At 39.4% G+C, this 25,316-nt stretch overlaps 1 protein-coding gene across 19 annotated transcripts in view; it reads left to right on the plus strand.

Moving 5' to 3' along the window:
* ADGRL2 (adhesion G protein-coupled receptor L2) overlaps positions 1 to 25,316 on the plus strand; it is a 252,946-nt gene that overhangs the window by 163,532 nt on the left and 64,098 nt on the right. For all 19 annotated transcript variants that reach the window (XM_061633470.1, XM_061633468.1, XM_061633465.1 and 16 more), the window contains 2 exons: positions 2,976 to 3,085; positions 17,650 to 18,450. In XM_061633470.1, the coding sequence (XP_061489454.1) occupies positions 2,976 to 3,085; positions 17,650 to 18,450 (911 nt within the window). The remainder of the gene's footprint in view (positions 1 to 2,975; positions 3,086 to 17,649; positions 18,451 to 25,316) is intronic.

The raw sequence follows: 25,316 nt of genomic DNA on the forward strand, positions 1-25,316 counted from the left end.
TTTTATTATTTATCATAGAGGTTTTTATCCCATACTTTTTGAAATCTCTTGGGCAGCTGGTAATTGTTTGTGATTGTCTGTCTGTTTTTTCCTCACAAGGCATGGGGATGTTCAAAATTAGGCACACTTCTCTTCCCAGTCAAGAGAAACAAGTATTTTATCCAAATTAAGCACATTTTCTAACATACACCGTTAGAAAATAGGTATTCTGCCTTTTAAATAAGTATATTGCCTAATAAATGGATTCAGGATGTGAAACATTGTGTTACTTCCCCTTTTCACAGAAGTATCATTTCAGAGCTGTAAAGCTGAATTATATGCAGCTATAATGCTAAGGAAAAGTGAACAGTCCACAGGCAGCTACTACCAACGCCAGCTGTTTGTGAGCTCCTGCTAGTCAGAGCTGTGTGCAGTCTTTTTTTCTTTTCTTTTTAAGTCTGGAAGAATTCAAATTATGTGATCTACTTGAATCATGCAAATCTGCACATTTTACATCATATATTCTGCTCTTGCATCAAGGAACAAGTTATCATGCAGGGGCATACCTTTGCCCTCCGGAAACCTTGTTTAGTCACCATTCAGAATGCTGAGATATTCATCAACCATTGTCCATACACTTGCGAGCATTTCTTCAAGCCATAAGGGCTAGCAACTTATTTTTTAAAGTCACAGGAAGCTGAATTCTATGTCCCGTAATGAATTCCTTTCCACACTTGTGGGGAATCTCTGAATACACATAGTTCTGTCTACAGTGGTTAGGACAGAGTTGACAGGCAGGCATAATATTATTGCAAGGGCAACAAAAGAAACAACAAGTTCTCTGCTCAGCCTGAGATTTATCATTGGTTTCCATGATCTTACCAACTGTGTAAGAATTGCGGCAGAGGGTTGAAATAAGACACCGACACAGTAAACTGGGTTGAACAAAGGGCTACTTTATTAAACTATAAACCAGAACTTTAATTAACCTGCAGAGGAAAACCTAGGTGCGGAAATATCTATAAGCAAGTCTTTGTTTACAGCTCTCAGGTGACCAGCCCCTGCTGGGACAAGTGTAAGCCCTTTTATCTTACCCCTTACCCCAGCCACACGTCACCACTCCCCGGGGCCGTACAACTCCAGGTGGATGAGGTAAGAAGGCCCCAGAAGCAGTCCATATCCTGCCCTCGGGCTGTAAAGCCCTTCCTGGCAGGCCTCCGGAACCACCAATCACCTCCAAAGGTGTTTAAGGGGGCCACCAAGCTGTCCTTACCTACTTCCCTTCCTGCACCTATCCACAAAAGTGACCATAAAAGCTATACCCAACTCAAGGGATTAACCTGAACTTGTCAAATTAACCAAATCAGCCAAAATAACCTATTAGAAACGCAATGCCCATAACCAATTCCATCCTGCCGCTACAGTGTGGAGTAGGCAAAAAAATCTACCCGCCAACCTGGGTAGGTAGGATAAAAATTCCTGCTCGGCCTCAAAGCAACCACGAACACACCATAGTAATGGGAGGGCGGGGTGGGCGTCGCACGCCGAGAGGAAGGGAGGGAGGGCGGCACAGGCTTAAATAGTCTACAGCTGCCCTGGCCCTTAACGCAGCGTGACGCACGACCGCTGTCCTTACATCTAATAGCGACCGGGGCTTCAACCCCAGGCCGCAAATGTGCACCGCCTATCCAGGCTTCTGTACTGGTCTTTCCTGGTCTTTTAATATTCTTTTAGCTGCTTGAATTTAAAACTCAGCTTGATCTTACACCTGTTGGCAGAGGACAGATGTCAGGAGCTCCCCAACACAAGACAGATCTCTTCCACTTGTGCAAGGGTATTCAGTAGTGTGGGAAGTGCTAGTAATGCAAGGGTTGATGTACGGCTGGAGTCAAAGGCTAGACTATTATTTTAAGATCTGGCTTCCTTTCCTTCAGTTTACCGACAAACAGAATTCACCCAGGAGAGCAGCCAAGCTTTCTTTCTTTTAGTCACAAACTGTTTCTGACCTTTTTCTTTCCTCTTTCCTTTGCTTTCAGAGTAAAAGTGTGAAAGTAGTCTCCCCCCCCCCTTTTACTTTAGCTTTGACTAGTGGTGCTTCATCCATATTCAGAATTATAATTTGTTTTAAAGCACTGAGCCATAAAGTACAAATCCAGTCTTAACATAGTTGTCTACAAAGTGCCAAACTTGTACAAAGCAGTGGCTTCCGAATATTACAAAGAGAAACTGATAGAAATAATTGTTCTAACTGGAGGTGGATTGGATGGTCGTCTTCTTTCTTTTTTGCAAACAAGCCAGCCAAAGTTAAATACTTCTCAGTTTCACTGTTTTTGATGAGTTGTAATTCTAGACACCCTTACTTGGGAAACTTTCATTGAACACAGCAAGAATTACTTGTGAGCAAATATGCATAAGATTGTTCTACTCTGTCCATCATGAGCAGTTCACTCACAGAAAAATCAATGAGACTTAAAAGTGTTTATTTGGGACTAGATGGAGCCCTTTACATTTACTGTAATTTATAGCAAGCCACTTTAAAAGCATTTTTCTTGTAGTTTTGTGCTCGTGCACCAAGAAATAAACTCAATTGAGCTCATTTTTCTGAGTAGGCGTGTATAGGATTTTTACTATTTTTGCTGTTTTAAATTGTATTTTGTTATTTAGCTTTGTTATATTGTTTTATTATTGTTGTAAGGCACCCTGGGAGTTGCCAGGATCTCAAATAAATTGAGTAAGCCATTAGGATCTACTGATGCCACTGCTGTTCTCTAAAATTACTGCTACAAATAATAAGAATAATGACAACTAAATGTTCATTAATTCACCACTAGTGGCAAAATTATTAACAGTTTCAACTAAAAATAGATCCAATCCATCACCTCATTGTGGTCTGGTACAGATGCAATACTACCCGATCTTCTAAACATGGTTGCTGTAAACTTGGTAAATTATTTTTCATTTTGAAATTAATGTGCGTACTTTTTCTCCTGTTTCAGGTGCAACAACAGAACTCAGTGTATAGTAGTTACTGGGTCAGATGTGTTTCCTGATCCTTGTCCTGGAACATACAAATACCTCGAAGTCCAATATGAATGTGTCCCTTACAGTAAGTACACACTTTTTGTTCTTGTTCACTTCCTCTAGCCTTCACAATTGATGCTGGAGTCATGCTAGATGCACAACAAGAGCATATGTTTAGGGCCTGAGAACCATTATGCATGCAGAGTACTTAACAAACAAACTAGGCCTTCCAATTAGCTTCACAAAGTGTGGAAAGGAGCCATAGCGTGATGCTGGCCAAGTGTCTGTCTGTGTTCTTAAGTGTTCGCCTTTTAAGGCTAACAGGGTTTATCCCCCCCCCCAAAAAAAACAAACTTGAATTAGCTATTCAGAGGACTAGATAGGAATTTGTACTTTTGCCCGATACCAGTTCCTGACAAATTGGCTTGGCTTGCAGTTTTCTAAAGAAACTACTGACTTCAATTTTAATCTTCAATGGTTTGAAGCAGCTGCCTGCTGTGGTAACTTAGGTTTAGAGCCAGAAAGTACCATGGAAGTAACTAGGACTTAGTTCCCCAATTACTTGATGTGGTACTGTTTGTTTTTATTTTATTTTTATTTTCAGTTTGAAGATCATGAACCTTGTAGTTCATGAATACTTCCATCAAATTAAATGTTTATCCTTTTTAACCTAAAGAATTCCATTGTTTTATTTATTTATTTAAATCCAGTAGTACTCTAAGGAGGGGAAAGGCAGTACCTACACCCCTCTTCAACCCTTCATCCACAGCAACAACCTAACCATGATCAGTTGTCGTTCAGCAGCAGAGCATGAGATCTTGGCAGACCAGTTGAACAAGACTTGAACTGCCTGACTTGGATCTGAAGAGCTGATTCATCCAATTTCAGAAAAGCTTTTGTTTTCTCCTTCATAATTCCATTGTTCAAAATAAAGTCAAGCTTAGTCTCATATTTTCCATTAGACGAAGTCTGTTTCTTGTAACAGTAAACTTCAGCAATGCATTGATTGTGCCTCCATTTATTATAAATGTGGCATTAATGTTTTTAAAATACAACCCGTCAAACTTCAACAATAATAACTGCAGCATTCTTTTTGATGTAGGGAACATGCACACAGCATCAGATATAACAATTTAGAACTAGTAGCATTTGTGCATTAAAAAAACCAAAGGAATAAGCTATGTCAGAAATATGCAAAACACTACATTTTAGTTATTGCAGTTTAAAAATATATATAAAGCAATTTGCATCTAGATAGTACCAATACTCAGTCACAGTATTGATGTTTTTGAGCATCAGTTAAAGGCCGAACACAGATCATCTTTTCTTTCCATTCCTGCTATGTATTTTTGTGCCATTGTGAAATGGATGCTTGTTGTGGCTTTCTTTTTCTGTGCCATTGGTAGGACTGGAAGCCTACTGTGTATGCTGAACTCTAGTATCCTGTTCTCCTGTGTCTTGTCATTGGTGGCTCATTGTAACCATTCTTCTTGTGGCACTTTGAGGATGAATGTATTATCCCTATCTAACAAAAGCAATTTTTGTTTCATAAAGTCAGCTTTGCATTAAGATAACTATTTCTGTTCCTAAATTCCCAGAAAGAGGCAGTGAATACAATTCCAAGTTATAATACCATTCAAATGCCACAATGTTTGTATTTCTTTGGGTCAGTTCCTATAGGACGAGACAATAGTTTAAAAAATATGCAAATATTATTTTCAGATTTCAGATCATTTTTTCATGCTGTTTTAGGGAGACAAGTGTGGATATGGCCTGCTGATTTGGGTTTTCCTATCTACAGAAAAATGGTTTCTTTTGCAGTTAACAGAAGGATACTCTGCACGGCACTGCCTAGGCAGAACTCTTAACGTGTAGTTATTTTACTCCTTTAAAAATAGCTGTAACTCAGTGAGTGTATTGCTTACTGCTCATTTCATTATAGTATTATTCTCAGTTGCTCTGTGCAGAACTGAAATGAATCAGAGTCTTTTCTGATTCATGAATCAAATTCAGAGTTTAATTTGAATGAACATCTTTGAATTTGATTTGATGTGAATATTTGTTGATAATTGCATTTTCTTGTTGTGTCTTACTATTTACATGGTATATAGAAAAAGAAATAACACAATGCTTACTTTGTAATATAATATTTTATTTAAAGAAGCAAAGAAAGTTTGACTGCAATCCTGCACCAAAAAAATAACAAGAGAAACTTGTGACTCTAGATTTCCCTATCATGCATGTTATGGACTTATTTGACTGCAGTCTTTGGGCCAAACTAAATGTGATGTTATTTGCGTCTTTAACCTTTGTGTGGCTGATTTTTCATCATGGGTCGCCTGAGCCAGATCAGGACTGTAGCATAGGGGGAGACGAGTAGTTAGTCTTTGCCCCACGATGGTTTTGATCCAAATCAAGGGTGGGTGTCTGCTATTTCTATGGCACCAGTGTGTTCCTCCCATTGGCAATCATCAGATCAGGACCATAATGGGGACAAAAGTTTAAAGTCCATCTCCCTGAACTCCACAGACCTGATCAAGCTTAGGGACCCCTGTGCCAGCTATGTATGTATGTATTTAAAAACAAACAAACCAAAACCAGCCCCACATGAGGTAGAGATGTGAATAAAGTTTTGTTTAGTCTGTCTTTAAGAAGACAAAGTCAGGTGTTGCTTCTGATCTGTAACACAGCCCTTTCCTTGAAGTACTGTAACTGGACAACTTGATGAAACCCGTATCTACTTTTGCAAATGTATACACATAAATTATTTAACTCAGGAAATATGTGTGTATTTCTGTTCAAAATTGTTTATAAACTCATCGTGTATACACATAAACACAGATATATACATAAATCATTTAACACAAGAAATATGAGTGTATTTCTGTTCAAAATTCTTTACTAACACATCCACACAGAGGAAGAAATATTGGATATTATTTAGCTAGAATTCCAAATTAGTGATCAGCATATATGAAGTATAAAAACAAAAGGAACTAGACAATCCATGTCAGAGATGAGTTTCTAGGTTTTATTAGGACATTGGGAACAGCCATATTTCAACGTTCAGTGGCCTCCCGTGAAAACACACATGCTAGAAGTAGGGTGCACTGTCAAGCTTTGCTCCCTCTGACGCATCATCAGTGTACAAGCTTAGAACCCTTCATGAGATTGAAGTTCTGAAGCACAGAGCCTCCTCTACTTGTAGATTAGAACCATGTGAAATCCTCACTGCGGATCTTTGACCTCAAACTGGTGAAGACCTCTAAACTGAGCAGAAATGACACATCAGAAGGGATGGGAGTTAGCAGCATGCTCTGGCTCACTTTGCATATATGTTTATATGCAAGGAGATTGAACTCTGGAATAGGGCTAAGGATTGCTCAAGCTACAATATAAATAGTAGTGATAACAAAATTAGCTACACAATTGTCATGTATATTTCCTCTTATTTCTGATGTTATTCAAAATGTTCAGGTGAGCTTTAATTGTTTATTTCAATCTCTCAATTTATTTTCTGTATTGTTAGTAGCATTAATATTACTAGCAGTAGCGTTTCTTGCCTGCTCTTTACCAAGAAGTTCCAGGGTGGGTTACAACAACCTTAAAATACAGTGTTAAAAACAATTAAAAACAGCCAGAATCACAAAATAGGGTGGGTCCTAAAAATAAACATCTCAAGTGTCAAAGGTCAGGGTAAAGAGGTGTGTCTTCAGCATTCTCCTAAAGCTTTACAGTGAGGTTCCCAGATGCACCTCAGTGGGGAGGTACCAACCTACTTTTAAATATCTGCTTTCTTCTCTCTACACAAAACCCAAATCCTTCTCCGTAGTCTTCTTTTAAGGCTTACATTCTCTCTGCGACGAGGTTGTGAAGTTTTCTGTATATACCTGGAATGCTTTTCAGGCTGCAACAGTGTCTGAAATACTGAAATATCTGAAACTCTTGTGTCGCTGTTGCTACAACCCTGCTAATACAGCTACTACCAAAGCACTGAAGGTGTACTGCTCTACTCCCCTGTGCTTATGTTAATGCACTTACAATCCATAGTGTGTTTCAGGTTCAAGGCCATGGAGAGAGGAGACCATCCTTATCTAGCAGTACACATCTCCTTCTGTGTACCTTCTCTGTTAATAAAGCTCTGATATGCTGCACTGTCAATTACTTTTATTTTGAGCATGATTAGTGAGCATGAAAGGGCTGACTGCATGGTTTCTAAACTTCAGCCCTAGTTTCTTAGAGGGTTTTTTTCCTGGCTGACCCACACTTGCTCTTTGGTGGGTGAATGTTTTCTCTAAGACTCTACTCCCCCTTCTGTTCATGCAGCATTTCAATTTTTTCCTGCCACTTCCTGCTAAGAGATCCATGAGTGATGAGTAGATTGGGCTTCTTTTTATTTGTTTTCCCCCGTACAGTGCCGTCTTAAGCCATGATATGCCAAACATAAATGTTAAAAGCATCAGGGATAAAAAGGATGCATGTGAACTGGCATCCCAAGAACCAAAGTAACTTAAAAGAACCCCTAACCTGTGAAAGGACCAATGTTACTGGTCAGATACATTGGAATGCATGAAAAAAAGTTTCTCAGTTGCATCCTTTGAAGCATGACTGACCCATCCTCCCTCCCTCCCCAAAAAGAGCATGTAGATCCCAGGAAGCCATAGCATTCATTTAATTAATTAATTTACTTGTGATTTATGCCCTGCCGTGTAGCCTGGAAATGCACAGTGACTGTATACAAAAAAAGAGAAGAATGATTTTGTTCTTTATAAATCCTTGGAGCTCAGGACAGATTATGAATAGTCTATTGTGAGGAGGAAAAGAGATGGGGGAGGTTAAGGAAATGGAAAGAAAATTACTACTATCCAAGGTTGATAGAAAGGTGAATTAGGCAGAGAGCCAGAGGTTGCCCCTCATAGTAAATTCAGGCCAGCTCTCCATGCTACATTTATTTTATTTAAAAGCATTTCTAAATCACTTATTATTAAAATAACCTCTAAGCCATGTACAACATAAAAATATAAAACATGGGTATAAAAACCTAAACCATAATTACAACATCAAAGAATACAAGGTACAGGGTCCAGCATTAATAGTCAGAGAAAGCAAAAAAAGTATGTCTTCCAGAGACATCTAAATATAACAGAAGGAAGGACTTTCCAAAGAGCAAGTGCAATGGCAGAAAATGGCAGGTGTGTTTGTTGCCTGTGGAAAGCAGTGAAGGGGACATAGGCACTCCCAGACAGTCGGTATGCCTGCAGTAGGGAGCCAGTTGGGGAAATGCTTTTTGCCATCACAGTTTACAACAGTGGTGGGGAACCTGGTCTTCCAGATTGCATTGGACTCCATATCCCATCATCTCTGAGTGGGGCTGATGGGAGCTGGAGTCCAACATCAGGTTCCCTATCTCTGTTTTACCATTTTTTCCAGAGGCAACACCAGTATAAATATGGCAAACACATCAGTCCCCACAAAGTGTGACTCAATCTAGAGGTGGGTGATCCACAGACCAGCTTCAGGGAGATGTACTAGACATGTGTCTTAGGCTGCAGTCCTATTCCATCTTACCTGTAAGCCCCATTTAACTCAGTAGAATTTTGGTCTGAGTAGACATGCACAGAATCACACAGTTGATCTTTTAGACCTAGTAGCACCAGTGCACAGTTACAGTTGCCCTTCCCTCCTTCTGTCTTTCTACCACTCCTGACCTTTTGAGTTCTCTGTTACCTTCATACAATAACAGGACAGGACATTACCTCTGTCTCAGAGAGTTCTCCCTGGTGATATAACTGCACTGACTTTTCATGTACTCTCATTAGTAGAGTGCACAATTCCGGCCACAAACTGGATATGAACCATCGGTGCGATGTTGCTCCAAAAAAAGGCAAATGCTACCTTTAGGTAGAAAAGTATAGTTTCCAAATTGTGTAAAGTATTAATTCCCATTATTCAGCAATCATTAGGCCTCATCTTGAGTACCAGGGCTGACGCCAGAAGGTGACCAGGTCAGGTCCTGGCCAAGGGCCTCTTAAGACCCTGAAGGGCCGCTCCTTAAGAGTGGGAGGGTAGCGTTCCCATTCTGCAATCTGCAGCAATGTTGGCTCCCGACCCTGCTGGGGATTGTGGAGAGGGAGCTCCCAGGCACCTAACCCCAATACAGTCAGTGCGGGCTTCAATAAGCCCACACGCATGGCCCACCTACCTCTTCCATCCCTGTGAATGACATGTGCACTGCGTGTGCATGTCTACCATCTGTCTACCATCAGCCAAGATGGTGGCAGAGGCTTCACTAAGGGGCTGATGCCCCCACTGCCATTAATGGCAGGCAAGTGTGCATGTCATTTACAGAGACAATAGAGGTAGATGGGACATGAATGTGGGTTTATTAGCCCTGTGCCACATGTATGGAGTGGTTGGGCTATTGTGCCATGGGCCCAGGGCAGGCTGGTGCTCAAGAGCCCAAGCATACCTGGCACTGGCCCTGTTGAGTACTGCATCCAGTTCTGGACACCGCACTTTAAGAAGGATGCAGACAAACTGGAACAAGTTCAGAGGAGGGCAACAAGGATGATCAGGGGACTGAAAGCAAAGCCTGATGAGGAGAGACTGAAAGAACTGGGCATGTTTAGCCTTGAGAAGAGAAGACTGAGGGGATATATGATAGTATTCTTCAAGCACTTGAAAGGTTGCCACACAGAAGAGGGCCGGGATTTCTTCTCAATCGCCCCAGAGTGCAGGACATTGAATAATGGGCTCAAGTTGCAGGAAGTCAGATTTCATCTGAACATCAGTGGTACAACAATGGAACAAATTATCTAGGGAGGCGGTGGGCTCTCCAACACTGAAGTTATTCAAGAGGCAGGTGGACACCCACCTGTCGGGTATGCTTTAATTTGGATTGCTGCATTGAGCAGGGGGTTAAACTCGATGGCCTTATAGGCCCCTTCCAACTCGTATGATTCTACTTAAAAATTCAAAACTATGCAAATACAAGAAACTGGCAGATATATCCCATAATTTGAATTATGAAGTAATAGAGGCTTGTTAAAGCAAACATTTACTGTAGTAGCCAGCTATTCCTGCTTTCGTATAATTCCTTATTTTTTGGATGTGGCATTCCTTCCTAAAATGATTAAAATAAAAACCAACAAAACTTGCTCCGCTGTCTCATTGCAACTCTCTCTATTCACTGAAACTTGAAATGGTGGTATAAATGATTGGAGCTCTGTATAATACAATATAGGAAATCCTCATATAGTTTGTTGTCTTCTGGCTTCTTCATGAGCTACATTTAGATATTTATTACTGTTGTGAGGATTCTGCCCAATTGATAAAGCTTCCTGGGTTCTAACAGCTGTCCAAAATATATACTCAGTGACTAGCTTCTTCTGTTTGTTTTTCAAAAGTCCTGTCACTTAGCAATTGTTCCTGCCCCCCAAAATGCCTTTTCAACAAGAAAAATGCTTCAGTTGAATTGCTGCTAAAATCAGAATTCTAATCAAACCTAAAATGCATTGCTTTATCCTTAAATAAGAGCATTATTGATTAAATTACAGAGGAACTGAGAGAACTCCACTTGACATTTCTCTCAATTACACTGCACAATATATGTTGATACTTCAAATAACCCAAGTCAGTCCTTTTAGGATTAATAAGCACATCAGAAGCACCACTTCCTACATCTGTGTGTGATATTTTATTTTAAGCCTTGCTTGAACCCAGGAATTCAGTGGAAAATACTCAAGAAGTGTTTTATTCTCTAGCTGTACTGACTGGACTTGCAGTTTTTATTTACTTTAGCAAACCCATCTATCTCTGAAAATGTGCAACTGTATAAAATGTAATCGCAGCAGACAAGCCACTAATAATTTTGTTACCCTTGTCTTTATGTCATTGATCTGCTATTGCTTATCCTAAGCATGTACCATATTCCTCTTTTTTAAATATGGATAAGTCACACACGAGAGCTAGTGTGGTGTAGTGGTTAAGGTGTTAGACTATGACCTGGGAGACCAGGGTTCGAATCCCCACACAGCCATGAAGCTCACTGGGTGACCTTGGGCCAGTCACTACCCCTCAGCCTCAGAGGAAGGCAATGGTAAACCCCCTCTGAATACCACTTACCATGAAAACCCTATTCGTAGGGTCACCATAAGTCGGGATCGACTTGAAGGCAGTCCATTTAAGCATTTTTAAGTCACACAGAGAATCAAGTCATTACCACTGAATACTTGAATATATTTTATCCACATGAATACCAAATTGATGCAAAATTGAAAAGTGCAGCATAGATCAATCAAGAATGGGGAAAATGGATACTGTCCAAAGTTAGGTGCACTAACTCTTACATTAGTTGAAATTAATAAAACTGGATCAATTAACTGTACACTTTAGGCATACCTACCTTTTTGTTGTTGGATCACACGCCATAAGATTGGAAATATTCACAGAACTCCATCTAAAGATTAATTTGATGGATTGTGCTATAATACAATTAAACATGGTGCTTTCACATAGCAATCGTGTCTTGTTAAGGAAACATTTATTGGACAGTGCCATCATGTTAAAAAGCATATTTGGTATAAAATATTTCATACATTACCTTGAAACCGAGGCATGCTGCATAAAGAATAGCATGACCAGCATTTTGCCGGCGTGTGCTTTTTCTCCCATAAATACTGCAATTTTTAGCTAGCTTTTATTGGACACAAAATAGCTTATGTATGTCCCTTTATTACAATGCTCCCATTCATTTTGATGGAGAGAGCAAGTTCTGTATAAGCAAATCTATGTTAACAGAAATCAGCTTCTTTTAGTGAAATGAATGGGAAAGCACTTGCAGATGAGAGGACTCCATGGAACTTTCTTGGCCAGAATAGATTGCTGAGTTGGGATACCTATCTCAATATGCTCCTTGTAATGAATGAAATGGTAGTTAGCAACTTTCCCCCAGATATTTTTCCTTATATTGGGATAAGTAATCAAAGATTTGATACACAGCATGAATGTTTGGTAAGATTTGCTTCGTACACTAGGTTTCTGATTTGGACTTACTGTATGCTGAAGAATTTTGAAGAGTCAGACTTCTGGGTTTTGTTTTCCTTTCCCTTTTTATTGCTTACTGTGCTTTGTTTCTTCCTTCTAGAGGTTTATGTGTATTCTTTTCAGACAGATATTTCAGTTCAAGATGGAAAAGTCAAGATTAATATTAAGCAGTACAAAACATCCCCCTAAAAAAAAAAGATAATGCAAATGAACCACCTCTCTTACAAGAAAAAAAAAGAGGGTGGGATTAAGGAATATCTATATCCCATTTCTTAATATGTTATGGAGCCTCAGGAGTAGCTCCATGGTTGAAGGAACCTGGTTTTGCAACATGCCCTATTATAAAGCCCCAGACTTATAAGTTCAAGATATTTTGTTATATCACCATGAACAATGGATGAATAAATGGATATGTTGCCTAAAATTTGTGCCATGATGAATGGTGGTGTACTTTTTTGTGTCCCTCTTCAAAAGGATACTTTCCTTTCTGTGCTTTAGCTAATATCAAACATTTCAAGAACATTTGAAAGGTCCCCCTTTTTGCTGGTTTGATGAAAATTCATTATGTATTTCTAAAGCTGTGAGATCTCAAAGTTCCCATTTCCGTCAGTGGGAAGGAAAATAATGACACGTTATGTAATGCGAGGGAGAGAGAGAGAGACCTCCTGCACTGTATCCCATCATCCAGCAAGCAATAGAGGCATAGATCCTACCTAGCCCTCCTTACATTTGTGTAAGGAACTGTAATCTAGCCAAGGCTCCTGTTGATTTATAGAGGTGGGACAGCATTTTTTTTTTGCCAGTGTCTCCTTCTTCCTGTAGCCTGCTGAGCGACAATGCTGCACCAGAGCAGATTTTTGAAGAGCAAAGTTGCTATAGGGTAAAGGGGAAATCAGTGAAATGCACCATCCCCATCCCCCCCTGTTTGTACTAGCAGGAGCATCCTGTGAGTGGAACTCTGCTCATGGGATTCTCCCATCAGCGGAAGATTCATTAGCAACTAAGCAGGAGAGAGTCTACTCCCCCAATCAACTCTCTACTTCACCAGGGAGATTGGAAAAATCCCTCCTCTTGATGAAAGGGAAAATGTATCTCCCCCCACCCCAAGTGGCATAGCTGGCTCCACAACTTCAGAGAGAAGATTCCACTCTTCAGTCAGGGTGAAGGATTCAACCTGGCAAAGACTGAAAGCATATCCTTATGTCATTTAACTTTGGAAAGCACATCCCTTACCTCCTTGAACATTGCTTCCTTTTATTTGGCAGTAGCCACTTCTAAAAATGGAGGGTATTTGGCCTACCTATATGTTTGCCTGGGCAAGCCTGTGTGAACAGGCAGCAACAGGCAGCACATTAAAAAAATCACAGGGAAATTGCTATAGCTAAATTATAGGGCACATGTGAGTGAAGGAGTGAATATATGCCTGTGTCTGTGAGGGAAATAATAGTTGTATTGGGACTGCACTTTCAGCTTCAGGGTTCCCTATTTATAAAATGAAAAAAATGTTTTGCAGAATGTCTTCTGAATGCTTGAGTTGTCTGCTCTGCATGCACTTTCAGTTCTTTTGTGCTTGAGACATAGTTGTAGTCCTGTGTTGTGTTAGATTGACCTGCTGAGGTCTGATATCATGTGTGAATGGGCTTGCATGTGGCAAGGGACCTCCATGCAAAAGTAGTAAGACCCCTGAGCAATGCTGTCATATTACTGAATTACAAATGGTACAATTACAAATGTACTCTGTATGATATTTTATTTTGAAACACTGAAACTCAAAATCAATTATGGTAAGGTGACATTAGTTTTATGTTGGGAAATGTTTGTAAGAAACATAAAAAACTGAAACATGTTGCTTGCATAAGTATTAAACCCGTGTGCTGTGGAAGCTCCCAGTTTACACAGATGAAAGAAATCGAGGACACAGTTACCTTACCATTGGCCTCCACCTGTGAAGCATTAAAGTTGCTGTCACGTTGTTAGGATAAAAACCCCACTGTTGAAGGATAATTGGTCAGGCTGTGGATCTGAAGGAAAATGAAGACCAAAGAGCATGCTACAGAAGTGAGAGATAATATAATACAAATGCATAGATTAGGAAAAGGGTACAAAATAATATCCCAGTATTTGGATATCCCAGCAAGCACAGTTGGATCAATAATCAGGAAGTGGAAGCTGCATCACGCCACCCAGGCACTGCCAAAAAAGGCCGTCCCTCAAAACTTGGTACTCGAACAAGGAGACTTGCGAAAGAAGCCACAGAGAGGCCAGCAATCACCTTGAAGGAGCTACAGAGTTCAGTGGCTGCACAAATCTAACACTGACCATGCCTCAATACACACCATCCGTACAATGAAGTATAGTGGTGGCAGCATCATGCTGTGGGGATGCTTCTCAGCAGGGACTAGGCACCTTGTTAAAATTTAAGGAAGAATAGATGGAGCAAAATACAGGGAAATACTGCAAGAGAACCTGCTTCAGTCCACTAAAAAACTGAAGCTTGGGAATAAATTAACTTTTTAGCAAGACAATGATCCCAAGCACAAGGCCAAAGCAACATTGGAGTGGCTCAAGAACAAAAAGGTGAATGTCCTACAGTGGCCCAGTCAAAGTCCTGATCTCAATCCCATTGACAATCTGTGGTGCTCTTTGAAAATTGCAGTCCACAAGTGACATCCAACCAACCTGAACAACGTGGAGCAAATCTGCCAAGAAGAATGGGCTAAAACCCCTCCGACACTGTGTACAAAGCTGGTACATACCTACCCCAAGAGACTTAAAGCTGTTATTGCAGCAACAGGCGGCTCTACCAAATATTAACGTGTGGGGGTTGAATACTTATGCAAGCAAAAAAATTTTTTGTTTCTTACAAACATTTCCCAACATAAAACCAATGTTACCTCAACAATAATTGATTTTGAGTTTCAGTGTTTCAAAGTAAAATATCATACAGAACGAAATCACAATGTACTATTTGTAATTCAATAACATGACAGCATTGGTCAGGGGTCTGATTACTTTTGCAAGGCTCTGTACATATCTTACAAGGAAGCTGAGGAACACAGAAAATGATTGCTAGAACATCTGTACAGATGTTCATTGTGTAAATAAGTGGTCTTGTGTAATTCTTTCTTTTCTTCTTTTAAAGGAAATTCTAGAAACAAGAAATAATTGGTTTAAAAAGAGTAAAAGCTAATAACTCTTGGTCTGAAAAAGCATGCAAAATATAAGAGTTTTGCTTTAATTTCTGCACTATGTAAGAAAATAAAAGACACTGTGCAGTCTCATATAGTGGGTTGTATCCAATTCGTGCCCCTAATCAAGGGCTTTGGATCCAGTGGGATGTGCTAACTAGTGGAAGAGGAGGGAAGTTATTTTTGACCATTTCTCTTTCACCCTGCTGCCTCCAACAGCCCTGAATATCTGTTCTAAAGGATCTACCAGAACAGGTGCAGCAGGGGGGAAATTAAAAAAAAACTTACTCTGCTCCTCCTCCATTAGGGGATGCCTCTGCTGGAGCAATAGCACAATGAGGATCAATTTTAATCTGCCCATTGAGATTGCTTACAAATTAGGCTCTATGCACCTACAAGTTGCCTTTGATTTTTTAGTCCCAATCCTTGTTCTCTAAAGATTGGGGAGAAACTAAGAACTGGGGACTAGTGGGCATGTAGTTGCAATCTGGACACTTATTTTTCCTATAAGTTTTCATTTCAGTTTGGGAAGAGGCACACATTAGCAGTGGTGGGCTGTATATGTAGACAACAAGATTAAAAGATAAAGGATGGGTACAGGGAGATATGATTAGGGGCAGTCTTGTAAGGGTATTGGCATTAAACTAAATTCAGTATGTTTGCAAGTTGCAAGCAAAGCAAATGTACAAGTATTATAGTCTATTTTTCATGCTTTGCTGGTTTTGCATTTGGTTCAGTATGAGGAGAAATCAACTTTTAAGTGCAAATATTTTATTAGCAAAACCTCCCTCATCAGTGTTGCCTCCAACTTGCAGAGGAAAAGAAATAATTATGCCTAAATGTTTAAGGCAAACTGTGTGTGCATGTAACTTGTAACCAATCACAATATATGTACATCTTTACTAGTTACATGGTGTGAAAGTTATGTCCCTTAACTTACATTTTCTTTGATTTTTAGAACATGATTGACTTGTAAAAGCCTTAAGTCTTCTTAAACTGTGGTGTGTGTGTGTGTGTGTGTGTGTCTAAAACATCCATATATGCATAACATATTAATAGAAAAAAATTTTTTAACAAAAGATGAAGCTGACAGGGTTTTGCTTGGGGCTTTGGGAAGGGAAGGATATGTATATCATGCATTAGTCAAGGCTTTCATTATTTATTCAGGTTGACTAAGTGAAACTACATCCCAGCATTTTCTGTATTGCCTCTTTAACCTACTAAAATTGATTGATCCATGTTCACTTATGTAACTGTAGAATCTTTCTCCTGCTAGGTTTTCCTGTTGTCTGTTTCTCTCTATCCAATGTAGTGCAGTTCTTATTCTCCCTGTGTTTAACATCTGTTAACTAATTTAGTCTTCTTAATAGACAATTTGTGTTAATCTTCTTCTTTTTTCCCTTGCACCTTTTTTTCCCCATTTTTCTCCCGATGCTTGAAATAGAAGTGGAGCAAAAAGGTAAATAACGTATATAGTCCAACTCCCCAGCTCCTTGTTATGTGCCTTATGGATGTTAACCTCCTCCCTTTCCCTTCCCCACAACACTCGTGATACTATGATAATCAGCAGGATCTCATAAGTGCCCCTCATAAAGAAGTCGACTTTGCAATAAACTGACTTGGCTGCTAAACTGACTCAGCTGCCTAAAGCAGGTGCTGGGATTCAGTGTCTGATGTACCTGCTCTAGAATGGAAACTCCCTTTTGCTTTTTTCCTCCCTTTCTTTCTCTTTCCCTGTCTTTCTCTCACCCTTGACTAATTCTTGTTAATAAATTGTCATCTTGCTTGGCTTCCAGAACCCTCTCCATAGCATGCCATAACTACAGGGGTTCCTGGCCTGTTTCATTCATTGTTTTGGTTGTCCTTTATTTTTGTTGCTCCTAATGAAGATCTGTGTGTGTATATATATATATATATTACATACATACATACATACATACATACATACATATATATATATATATATATATATGATGTTTTTAGTTTAATTTTATCATATATCAAGGCACCGTTATTTTCAGCCTTAGAGTTTCTTAAAGTTTCTTAAAAGTGTATGAGCTTAAAATCAATGGTCAGTTGAACTATTGCACCAGTTAAAAGGATTGGAGAATAAATGCTGTATTCATTATAAATGCAAGCGTAGTTCTCTGTTTCCAGATACATAGATATGCCATAGGGCCTTGGTTGATACTAGGGAAAACACTTCACATACTGGTTACTATAGTAACTTTAAGAACCATGGATGACAAAGGGTTATACATGCATTAATTACATATGAGTTATAAAGAATTGTTGCCAGTTAATTGGATCTTTTCTTCTTTATTGTCACTTGTGATTTTTACCTCAACTTTAATTGGTAGCATGAGCATTTTAATTTTTTATAACTCTTGTCTTGCTTCTTCTCTGTGGCTGCTAGTTTTTGTTTGCCCTGGGACATTGAAAGCTGTCGTGGATTCTCCAAATTTGTACGAAGCTGAACAAAAGGCAGGTGCCTGGTGTAAAGACCCTCTTCAGGCGGCAGATAAAATATACTTCATGCCATGGACTCCATACCGTACCGATACGTTGATAGAATATGCTTCTTTAGAGGACTTCCAAAATGGACGCCAGCAGACGACTTATAAGCTTCCAAACCGAGTGGATGGTACGGGATTTGTGGTATATGATGGTGCAGTCTTTTTTAACAAAGAAAGAACTAGGAACATTGTAAAGTTTGATTTAAGGACTAGAATTAAGAGCGGGGAGGCTATTATAAATTATGCCAACTACCATGATACTTCCCCTTACAGATGGGGGGGAAAGACTGATATTGATTTGGCAGTTGATGAAAATGGCTTGTGGGTAATTTATGCCACGGAACAAAACAATGGAATGATAGTTATTAGCCAGCTGAATCCATATACTCTGCGTTTTGAAGCAACATGGGAAACTACATACGACAAACGGGCAGCATCAAATGCCTTTATGATATGCGGGGTTCTCTATGTTGTGCGATCAGTATACCAAGACAATGAGAGCGAAACTGGCAAGAACTCAATTGATTACATTTACAACACCAGATTAAGCAGAGGAGAACATGTAGATATTCCTTTCCCCAACATGTACCATTACATTGCTGCTGTGGATTACAATCCAAGAGACAATCAATTATATGTGTGGAACAATAACTTCATCCTACGATATTCTTTAGAGTTTGGCCCACCTGACCCTGCTCAAGGTAAGAATTATTATTTTTATTTCTATTTCTTTAAATACTTTTTTTTACATTGCTTACTAGTGAAACTAGCCTTCAGTGTAATTTGGCAATTAAAGTACCTGCTTTGCAATGAAATGAAACAAAAATGGATTTAAAATTGTACCTATGTCCTGCAGCAATATGCCCAATGGTAAGTTTTAGCTCCACATTGCTACATTCAAGACAATCTATCCATTTGAAATGAGAAGCATGTTAGTGTTTTTATCTGGTTATTGGACTGAGTACAATATATTTGAAAACATTTTAACTATTTTGTGCCAGCAGTTGGGTTTAAAGATCCTGATGGAACGTAGTTCTTGGCATGGTTGTTGTGAAGTTTTGCATTTTCAGAGTCTGCAGTTTGAGTCTAAAAGAGGATTAGCCTATATCTTCATAACATGTTGTAACATCCCAGAATTTCCCTTTGATGTAGTGGATGTAAGTCAGTGTATTCAAATTGAGAATAGCTATAACTACATAAAATACTGTATTGTTATGTGAGCTGCCAACAAGTAGACATTTGGGAACTTGGATCACTGAAGAAATGTCTCCAATAAGCACAAGCAAAGGTTCACATGCAATTATTAAATGCAGAGGATGTAGTTGATGAAGATTATTTTGGCAAGGGGATCTAGGGAAAGGGTTTTCCCCCCTTGTAAGCTACTGAAATCCACTCAGAAAGATCAATTTGCATTCCCGGAACATTGTTATTGTGGTCTCCAGTAAATCTGCTTTATTTGACTATTTTTTCACTTTGTATGTTATTACTGGATATTTCTCCTCAGCTGTTGTGACCTTTGACTTTTATTGCTTTTATTACGGGAAACTAAAGGCTGATCATGTGATCACATGATGGGAATGTAGAAGTACTGTATGTAGAATACTATACGGTTGCATTATTCGAATGTAGAAGCTCTGTATGGAAAAGTACTATGTGGGCACACAGTAAGTATGTAGAAGGACTATATCATTATACAGTATGAATGCAGAAGTACTGTATACATGTCAAAAGTTGATTATTTCACACTTTTCCAATACATGTTTGAAGCATTTAATACGTATTAGTGTTAATGAGAATATACTAAATAAGTTCTGGTGCAATCCCATGGCCCCTAGAAGGACATTCCAAGCGCCATGAGATATATCAATTATCATTCCTCAGTGCTGGAGACAGAAATTCAGTGTCAGAGAGGAAGATCTGATGTCAGATTCCTGGCTCCCCACTGAAAGCCCCTGCACCATAACCAACCAGCTTTGGAGCTCCAACATCAGTAGGGCCAAAAAAAGGTTATTATTATTATTATTATTATTTAAGATATTTATACCCCGCCCTTTCTCCAAAGACTCAGGGCGGCTTACAATTAAAACATAGTTAGGCTAAAAACCAAAACAATTAAAATCAAACAAGAATACAATTAAACAGTTAAAAGTACATTAAATCCAAAATAGATTAAAAACAGATAAACGTTATGCCAAGGAAAGACCGGGAAACAGCTGGGATATGATGGATCCAAAACTGTCCTGGTCCCTTGGTGCACTCCCCAACTAGGCAGAAAGTTAGACACGCTTCTTGCTCTGTCTCTCCCCCCGCATTGTTTCCAGTGGAAAGGCAAGCATAAACATAAAAACAATAGAAGCAGACGTAGGAATACAAGACCATTCCTCCATGCAAGGACGATTGAAGCCCTGCAGGGGTTTGGATCACCTTTGATTCCCCCCGCCCTCACTTTAGGATTGCAGTATTAGAAATTCTTTTTTAAAAATTTTAAGTCATACAAATACACTCTTTTACAGAGAGGAATATGGCTCCATTCTTATGTTTTAATAGTTAGCTCATTGATCTGTATATCTATTTATTTATTTATTTTATTAGATTTATATACCGCCCGACTAGCATTAGCTCTCTGGGTGGTGAACAACAGAATATAAAAATACAAAACATCTCAGATCTCATAATAAATACAGCATAAACGTATATAAAACAAGAAATCAAAAACAATTACAACAAAATTTAAAACTAAAACGAGTTACATATTAAAACGCCATGAACACATGTATTTGTAAATGTGTGCTCATTGAGATTCTTGATTTTTTTTAAAAAAATAGGATCTTATAAATTGCAACATGCACAAACTAATGTTGTTTGACATATGACATCATTTCAGACCTCTGATTTCCCTATCTATTTAGAATTAGTCTAATATGTGAACCTACCACTGAACAGCCTAGATAAAGTTGGAAAAATCACTTATAAATCAATGTTGCCCACTACTCTGCAGTCACAGGCATCCAAAATGACTTTTCTTATTAACATAATGTAAAATACCAGGGATAAAAGCATCAGTCATATTTTTTAAAAAGTGGGTAACGAGACTATGTGTCAGCAGAAATTTATAGCTGCTTGAAGACTCCTGGGAGAGTCCCGGAAATCACAGCTTCATACAAGATGGGAACTGGCATTCCATTCATATGTTCCGACCCTGGGAAACCAATATCCTCAAAGTCCATTGCAGGCATCTCAGTGACTCATTGAAAGTGGTGAATCCTGAGTCGCAATTTTGGAATCTAAATGGATATGCGTAAATTATGTGTGGATCTCCCAATTCTCTCTTGAGTGAGAAACAGGAGTGCGCCTTAGAGTTGGCTATATTCTTGCTTAAGAGATATGACGTCCTGAGCAGGCATCAGGAGCTCCCGTTCCTCAGCTTGCCACAACTCCACCACGTTGGGGACAGGATCAATTCCTTGGCCCTGCGCTTCTCCCGGGCGAAAGCAGGGCACGAGGACCTGAAAGACGCCAAGCAGGAGGTTCATGGCAGTGACTGTGCGGCAGTAGCTGCTTTGCAGCGGGTAGCACAGCCCCGCCATGCTGCGGCTGCTGGCTGGCTTAAAGCATGTTAATACTTAAAGTGATTTTAAGAATATGGCAAGAATATATCTAGTTCATTTTAGATGAATTAATTGGATTTAAAATATACTGATTGTGAGGATATAAGTATGTGTTCATTTCAAATTTTGCCTCCAGTCTTCCATTTTGCAAAAATAAACTGCCACTCATTAAGAAGGGAAGGAAAATCAATGAAAACACTTCTGGGATCATCTTTTATTTGGTTAGAGGCAAGCTTATACAGACTTCTTAGGGTGATAGAATATTTGAAAAGGAGGATATAAGGCTGATTTCTCATATTTCTGGGCCTTTCTGCTTTGGGAAAAGGAAGTTGTCCTAAAATCAAATGCTTAACGATGTCATGAGGTCAATGCCTCTGCAGCAGAAGTCATGGCCTTTTCTGTTGGAATGCCTAATTTGGGTCCATTATGGAAAACTCAGCAATCTTTGCCACTTCATTTGTGATGGGAGCGGCAATGATGTGTTGACCTGCTCAATGAGCCCACTGTCTTTCATCTCTCTGACTCTCAGTGTCTGGCTGGACCGTAGCTTCCTACCACAAAAATGGTTCAAACACTATGGACTGCACCCTTTTGAGTAAAATGAGTCTTTTGTCATGTTCATCTGACTTGCCCTCCTGAGCTTAGATGTTATTTTCACTCCCAAGGCCAAATATCATTCTTGACCTCCGACATGCATTTACCAAAGATATAACAAGAGATATTCCTTGTGTTAGTTCTCTATACTGCAGTGGCTGTAGGATTGCCAGAATTTCACCTCACCTTCAGGGTTCTGAAACATGTGAGGAGTCTTTGTGGATACTAAAGGCACCCTGCTGCAAACGGTCACCTTCCACGAATTGGAAGGCAACAGGCATAGCAACGGGGGCAGAACTAGCACACTTGTCCCCACTACTCTCCCTTACATATTTAATTGACACTTAAATGAAATGTCTAAAGAGGACTCTTGAGTCTTCCATTCCTTCAGTGCTAAAGCTGTACTGTAACATGGTTTTTACTTTTAAGTCGCAGTCTCTCTCAGCATGCAGTCTCCCTCAGTCCCCATGTATAACTTCATGGAATATAGAAAGTTGATTCCAAACTCATCCTTTAAGGGTTTGAGGCATTTCTTCAGTCTTGGCACAACATCATGCTTCCATGTTCTATGTTCTTCCATGTCCAGCATCATAGTTCTATGTTCCATCATTTTAAGGATATATGATATTTGATCTTATAACAGTTAAATATAGAATGAATATGCTCTAGTTTGCATTTTACTTCAGCTTGCTCTGTGGTGACAAGGAGACAATGTGTCCACAGTCTAGCAAGCTTCCCAGTGTGTATGGAAGCAGTAGTGAGCCCACACACCAGACAGGGTTTTGTTGTCATCATGCCTTTTCAACACTTATAGGCCAATGAGAAGATCCAGTAGCTAACTTCATTATCCTTCTCAGCCTTCCTCTTCCCCTTAAACCTAACTATATTTATATAGCTGGGAAAGAAATTATCCTCCTGCTGCGAGGAAGGGTGGGATGATGATGATCCATTAGGCATAAGCAGTATATTATTGTTGTTGTTGCTGCTGTGAACCACATTGATTTAAGCCTTCCTCCCCTGTTCCCTGGTTTTAATAAAAGCAAGTTGCTGGCGAGGTGATGATGTTTCAGGAACACCAGTCCAATCTCCCTTGAGTCTGAAGAACTAGTAAAATAGCTCTTTGGATCTATTTTCTTCTCAGTTTACAGATGGTTGCGAGTTTGCAACTTACTTGCCAACATTTTCAAATCTGAGAAAAGTAGTCGTAATATATCCCTATCCATATCTTCTCAGAAGTAAGTCCGCAGTGGAGTTTATTCCCTTGAAAGTGTGCTTAGGTTTGCTTCTGTGGTCCTTATCCCATTGTCTAACAATTCTGTTGATCTGCTGCTGACCTCCTGCTAAATTTATTATCGCTGAATTCATAAATCTTACAAGGATTTCCTGTATGGGTGTTTCATAATTATGTGGCACTACCATGGGGTATGTAGCCAGAACGTGCAGCCAGACAGGTGGTAGAAAGGTGAAAGGGTGTGATCAATTATAATATCCCTGACACATATCTGTATGGGTGGCTCTTCTTATGCCTGTTGTTTCCACATGAGAAACAATACTGACCCTCCTTAAACAGGAATGCTATTGCATGCAACTATTCATACCAGAATGCAGATGGGAACCTTGTAATCCAAACAGAGGTATGCTGTCTTGCTTCTACTCTACAGCACAGGCTTGAAGCAGCTATGCCATTGGTATCCTAGACATTGTTGAAAAACCACAGCTACTTACCTGTGGGTGGGATGGGGTGCAGTGAGGTGAGAGCACCACTTTCTGAGAGCATCTCTGAAGAGAGAATGTGAGCCAGTTTCTAATTTCTCAAATTGTTGGATATATTAAAATAAAGAGGTTCTAGATTCTCATCTTCTTTCAAGTTTTTCTCCTACAAGCCTTTTTCCCTTTTTGTACTTCAAAGTCTGTTTGGATGCTTGTGGTGCCACCTTTAGGGAACGAAGTGCAGACCTCTCCGCTCAGGTTTTGAATGCTAAATAAAAACAGTACAGAACTGGTTCCATCTATAATTCCAAGGATGTATACACAGAGCTTTTAGTTTGAAATGGTAAATGATTTTAACGAAAAAGGTACTCCCATTATAAAAGGTATGTAGATATTTTTTCAGTCAAAGCAGATGTGTCTCAGTATTGATTTTAATAGCCACATGGGTGGCACTGGAACAGCTGCATGGAGAGTACTGGATGAAATTATATGCTCTTGTGATTCTAACCTCATAACTGGACTTCAGAAAGGAGCCATTGTGATACCTTTTAGTGATGTTAAGATGTAGGGCACAAGTGTAGCTTAAAATGAGATAGAAGCTGTCAAAAGTAAGAAGATATGTGAAAGTATTAATTGCTCTATTGTTGATACAGATTTCTGTCATGAATAATGTCTTAATTAAGCACATAGTGTCACAAAATGCCTACAATCTTAGCAATAAGGAAAATCTTCCCAGATTTTTCTTATAGCACCCCAAGATCTGAATCAGCAGTGGCTTCTTGACACTTTTGCAAGTGCTTATGACACTTTTGACAAACGTTAATTGAGAAAGCACTGAATGCCTGGCTGCACTGTAATCAAAAGCAAGTTACTGAGGTTTCACAAAATGTCAGAAAAGTGCTTGCAGAGAGGATAGACAGGTCTGATTTTTTTTTCCAGCAGCAGCTAGGCTAGGAAAGAAGTTCAGCAGAATTGTGCACAGGCAGCATTCAGTAAGACTAGAAATAAAACACGCTGCTCAAGAAGTGTCTGGTTTAAGATAGAAAATAACTGAAAAACCATGATTTGACACTCAGCTAGAAACAGGGAACAACTAGAAACAATCACAGTAAAATGCCTGGCTTTGTATTAATTCATAATATCTAGGTTCTCAAACTGTGGTCTGCAAGCTCCACGCAGATGCTCCATGGAAAGATTGTGGAACAGGCAAGAGTATCCATACTTGGCTCTGCACTTGATGATGATGATGATTTTTATGACGGAGATCAAGGTTGTTATGAACAGGGACTGCTGGATTTAATGAACAGGCTAGCAGGGCCCTGGCTTAGAGCCCGTGATATTCATAATATCACACAGTTTTTGATCATCGTGCCAATGCTGAAGAAAACAAGTTATTTTTCCCCATATTTAATCCAGAAGTTAAATATGTGTGTTTTCTGAATTAGGGTCCTACTAAACTGCATATGTTGTGTTGGATCCAGACTAAGTTAGTTGGACATAGGTCCCATTAAAATCAATGTGATAAGTTAGTTGAAACTACCTTAAGTCCCATTACTTTCAGATGGAAAGGAGTGCAACTAACTTAGGCCGCAGTCCCCACTAGAGATGGGAAGGTCTGGGGTGGAGAATGGAAAATTTAGGGGGAATACCAGGAT

The sequence above is a fragment of the Rhineura floridana genome, chromosome 6 (assembly GCF_030035675.1).
Source record: "Rhineura floridana isolate rRhiFlo1 chromosome 6, rRhiFlo1.hap2, whole genome shotgun sequence".
NCBI lineage: Eukaryota > Metazoa > Chordata > Lepidosauria > Squamata > Rhineuridae > Rhineura > Rhineura floridana.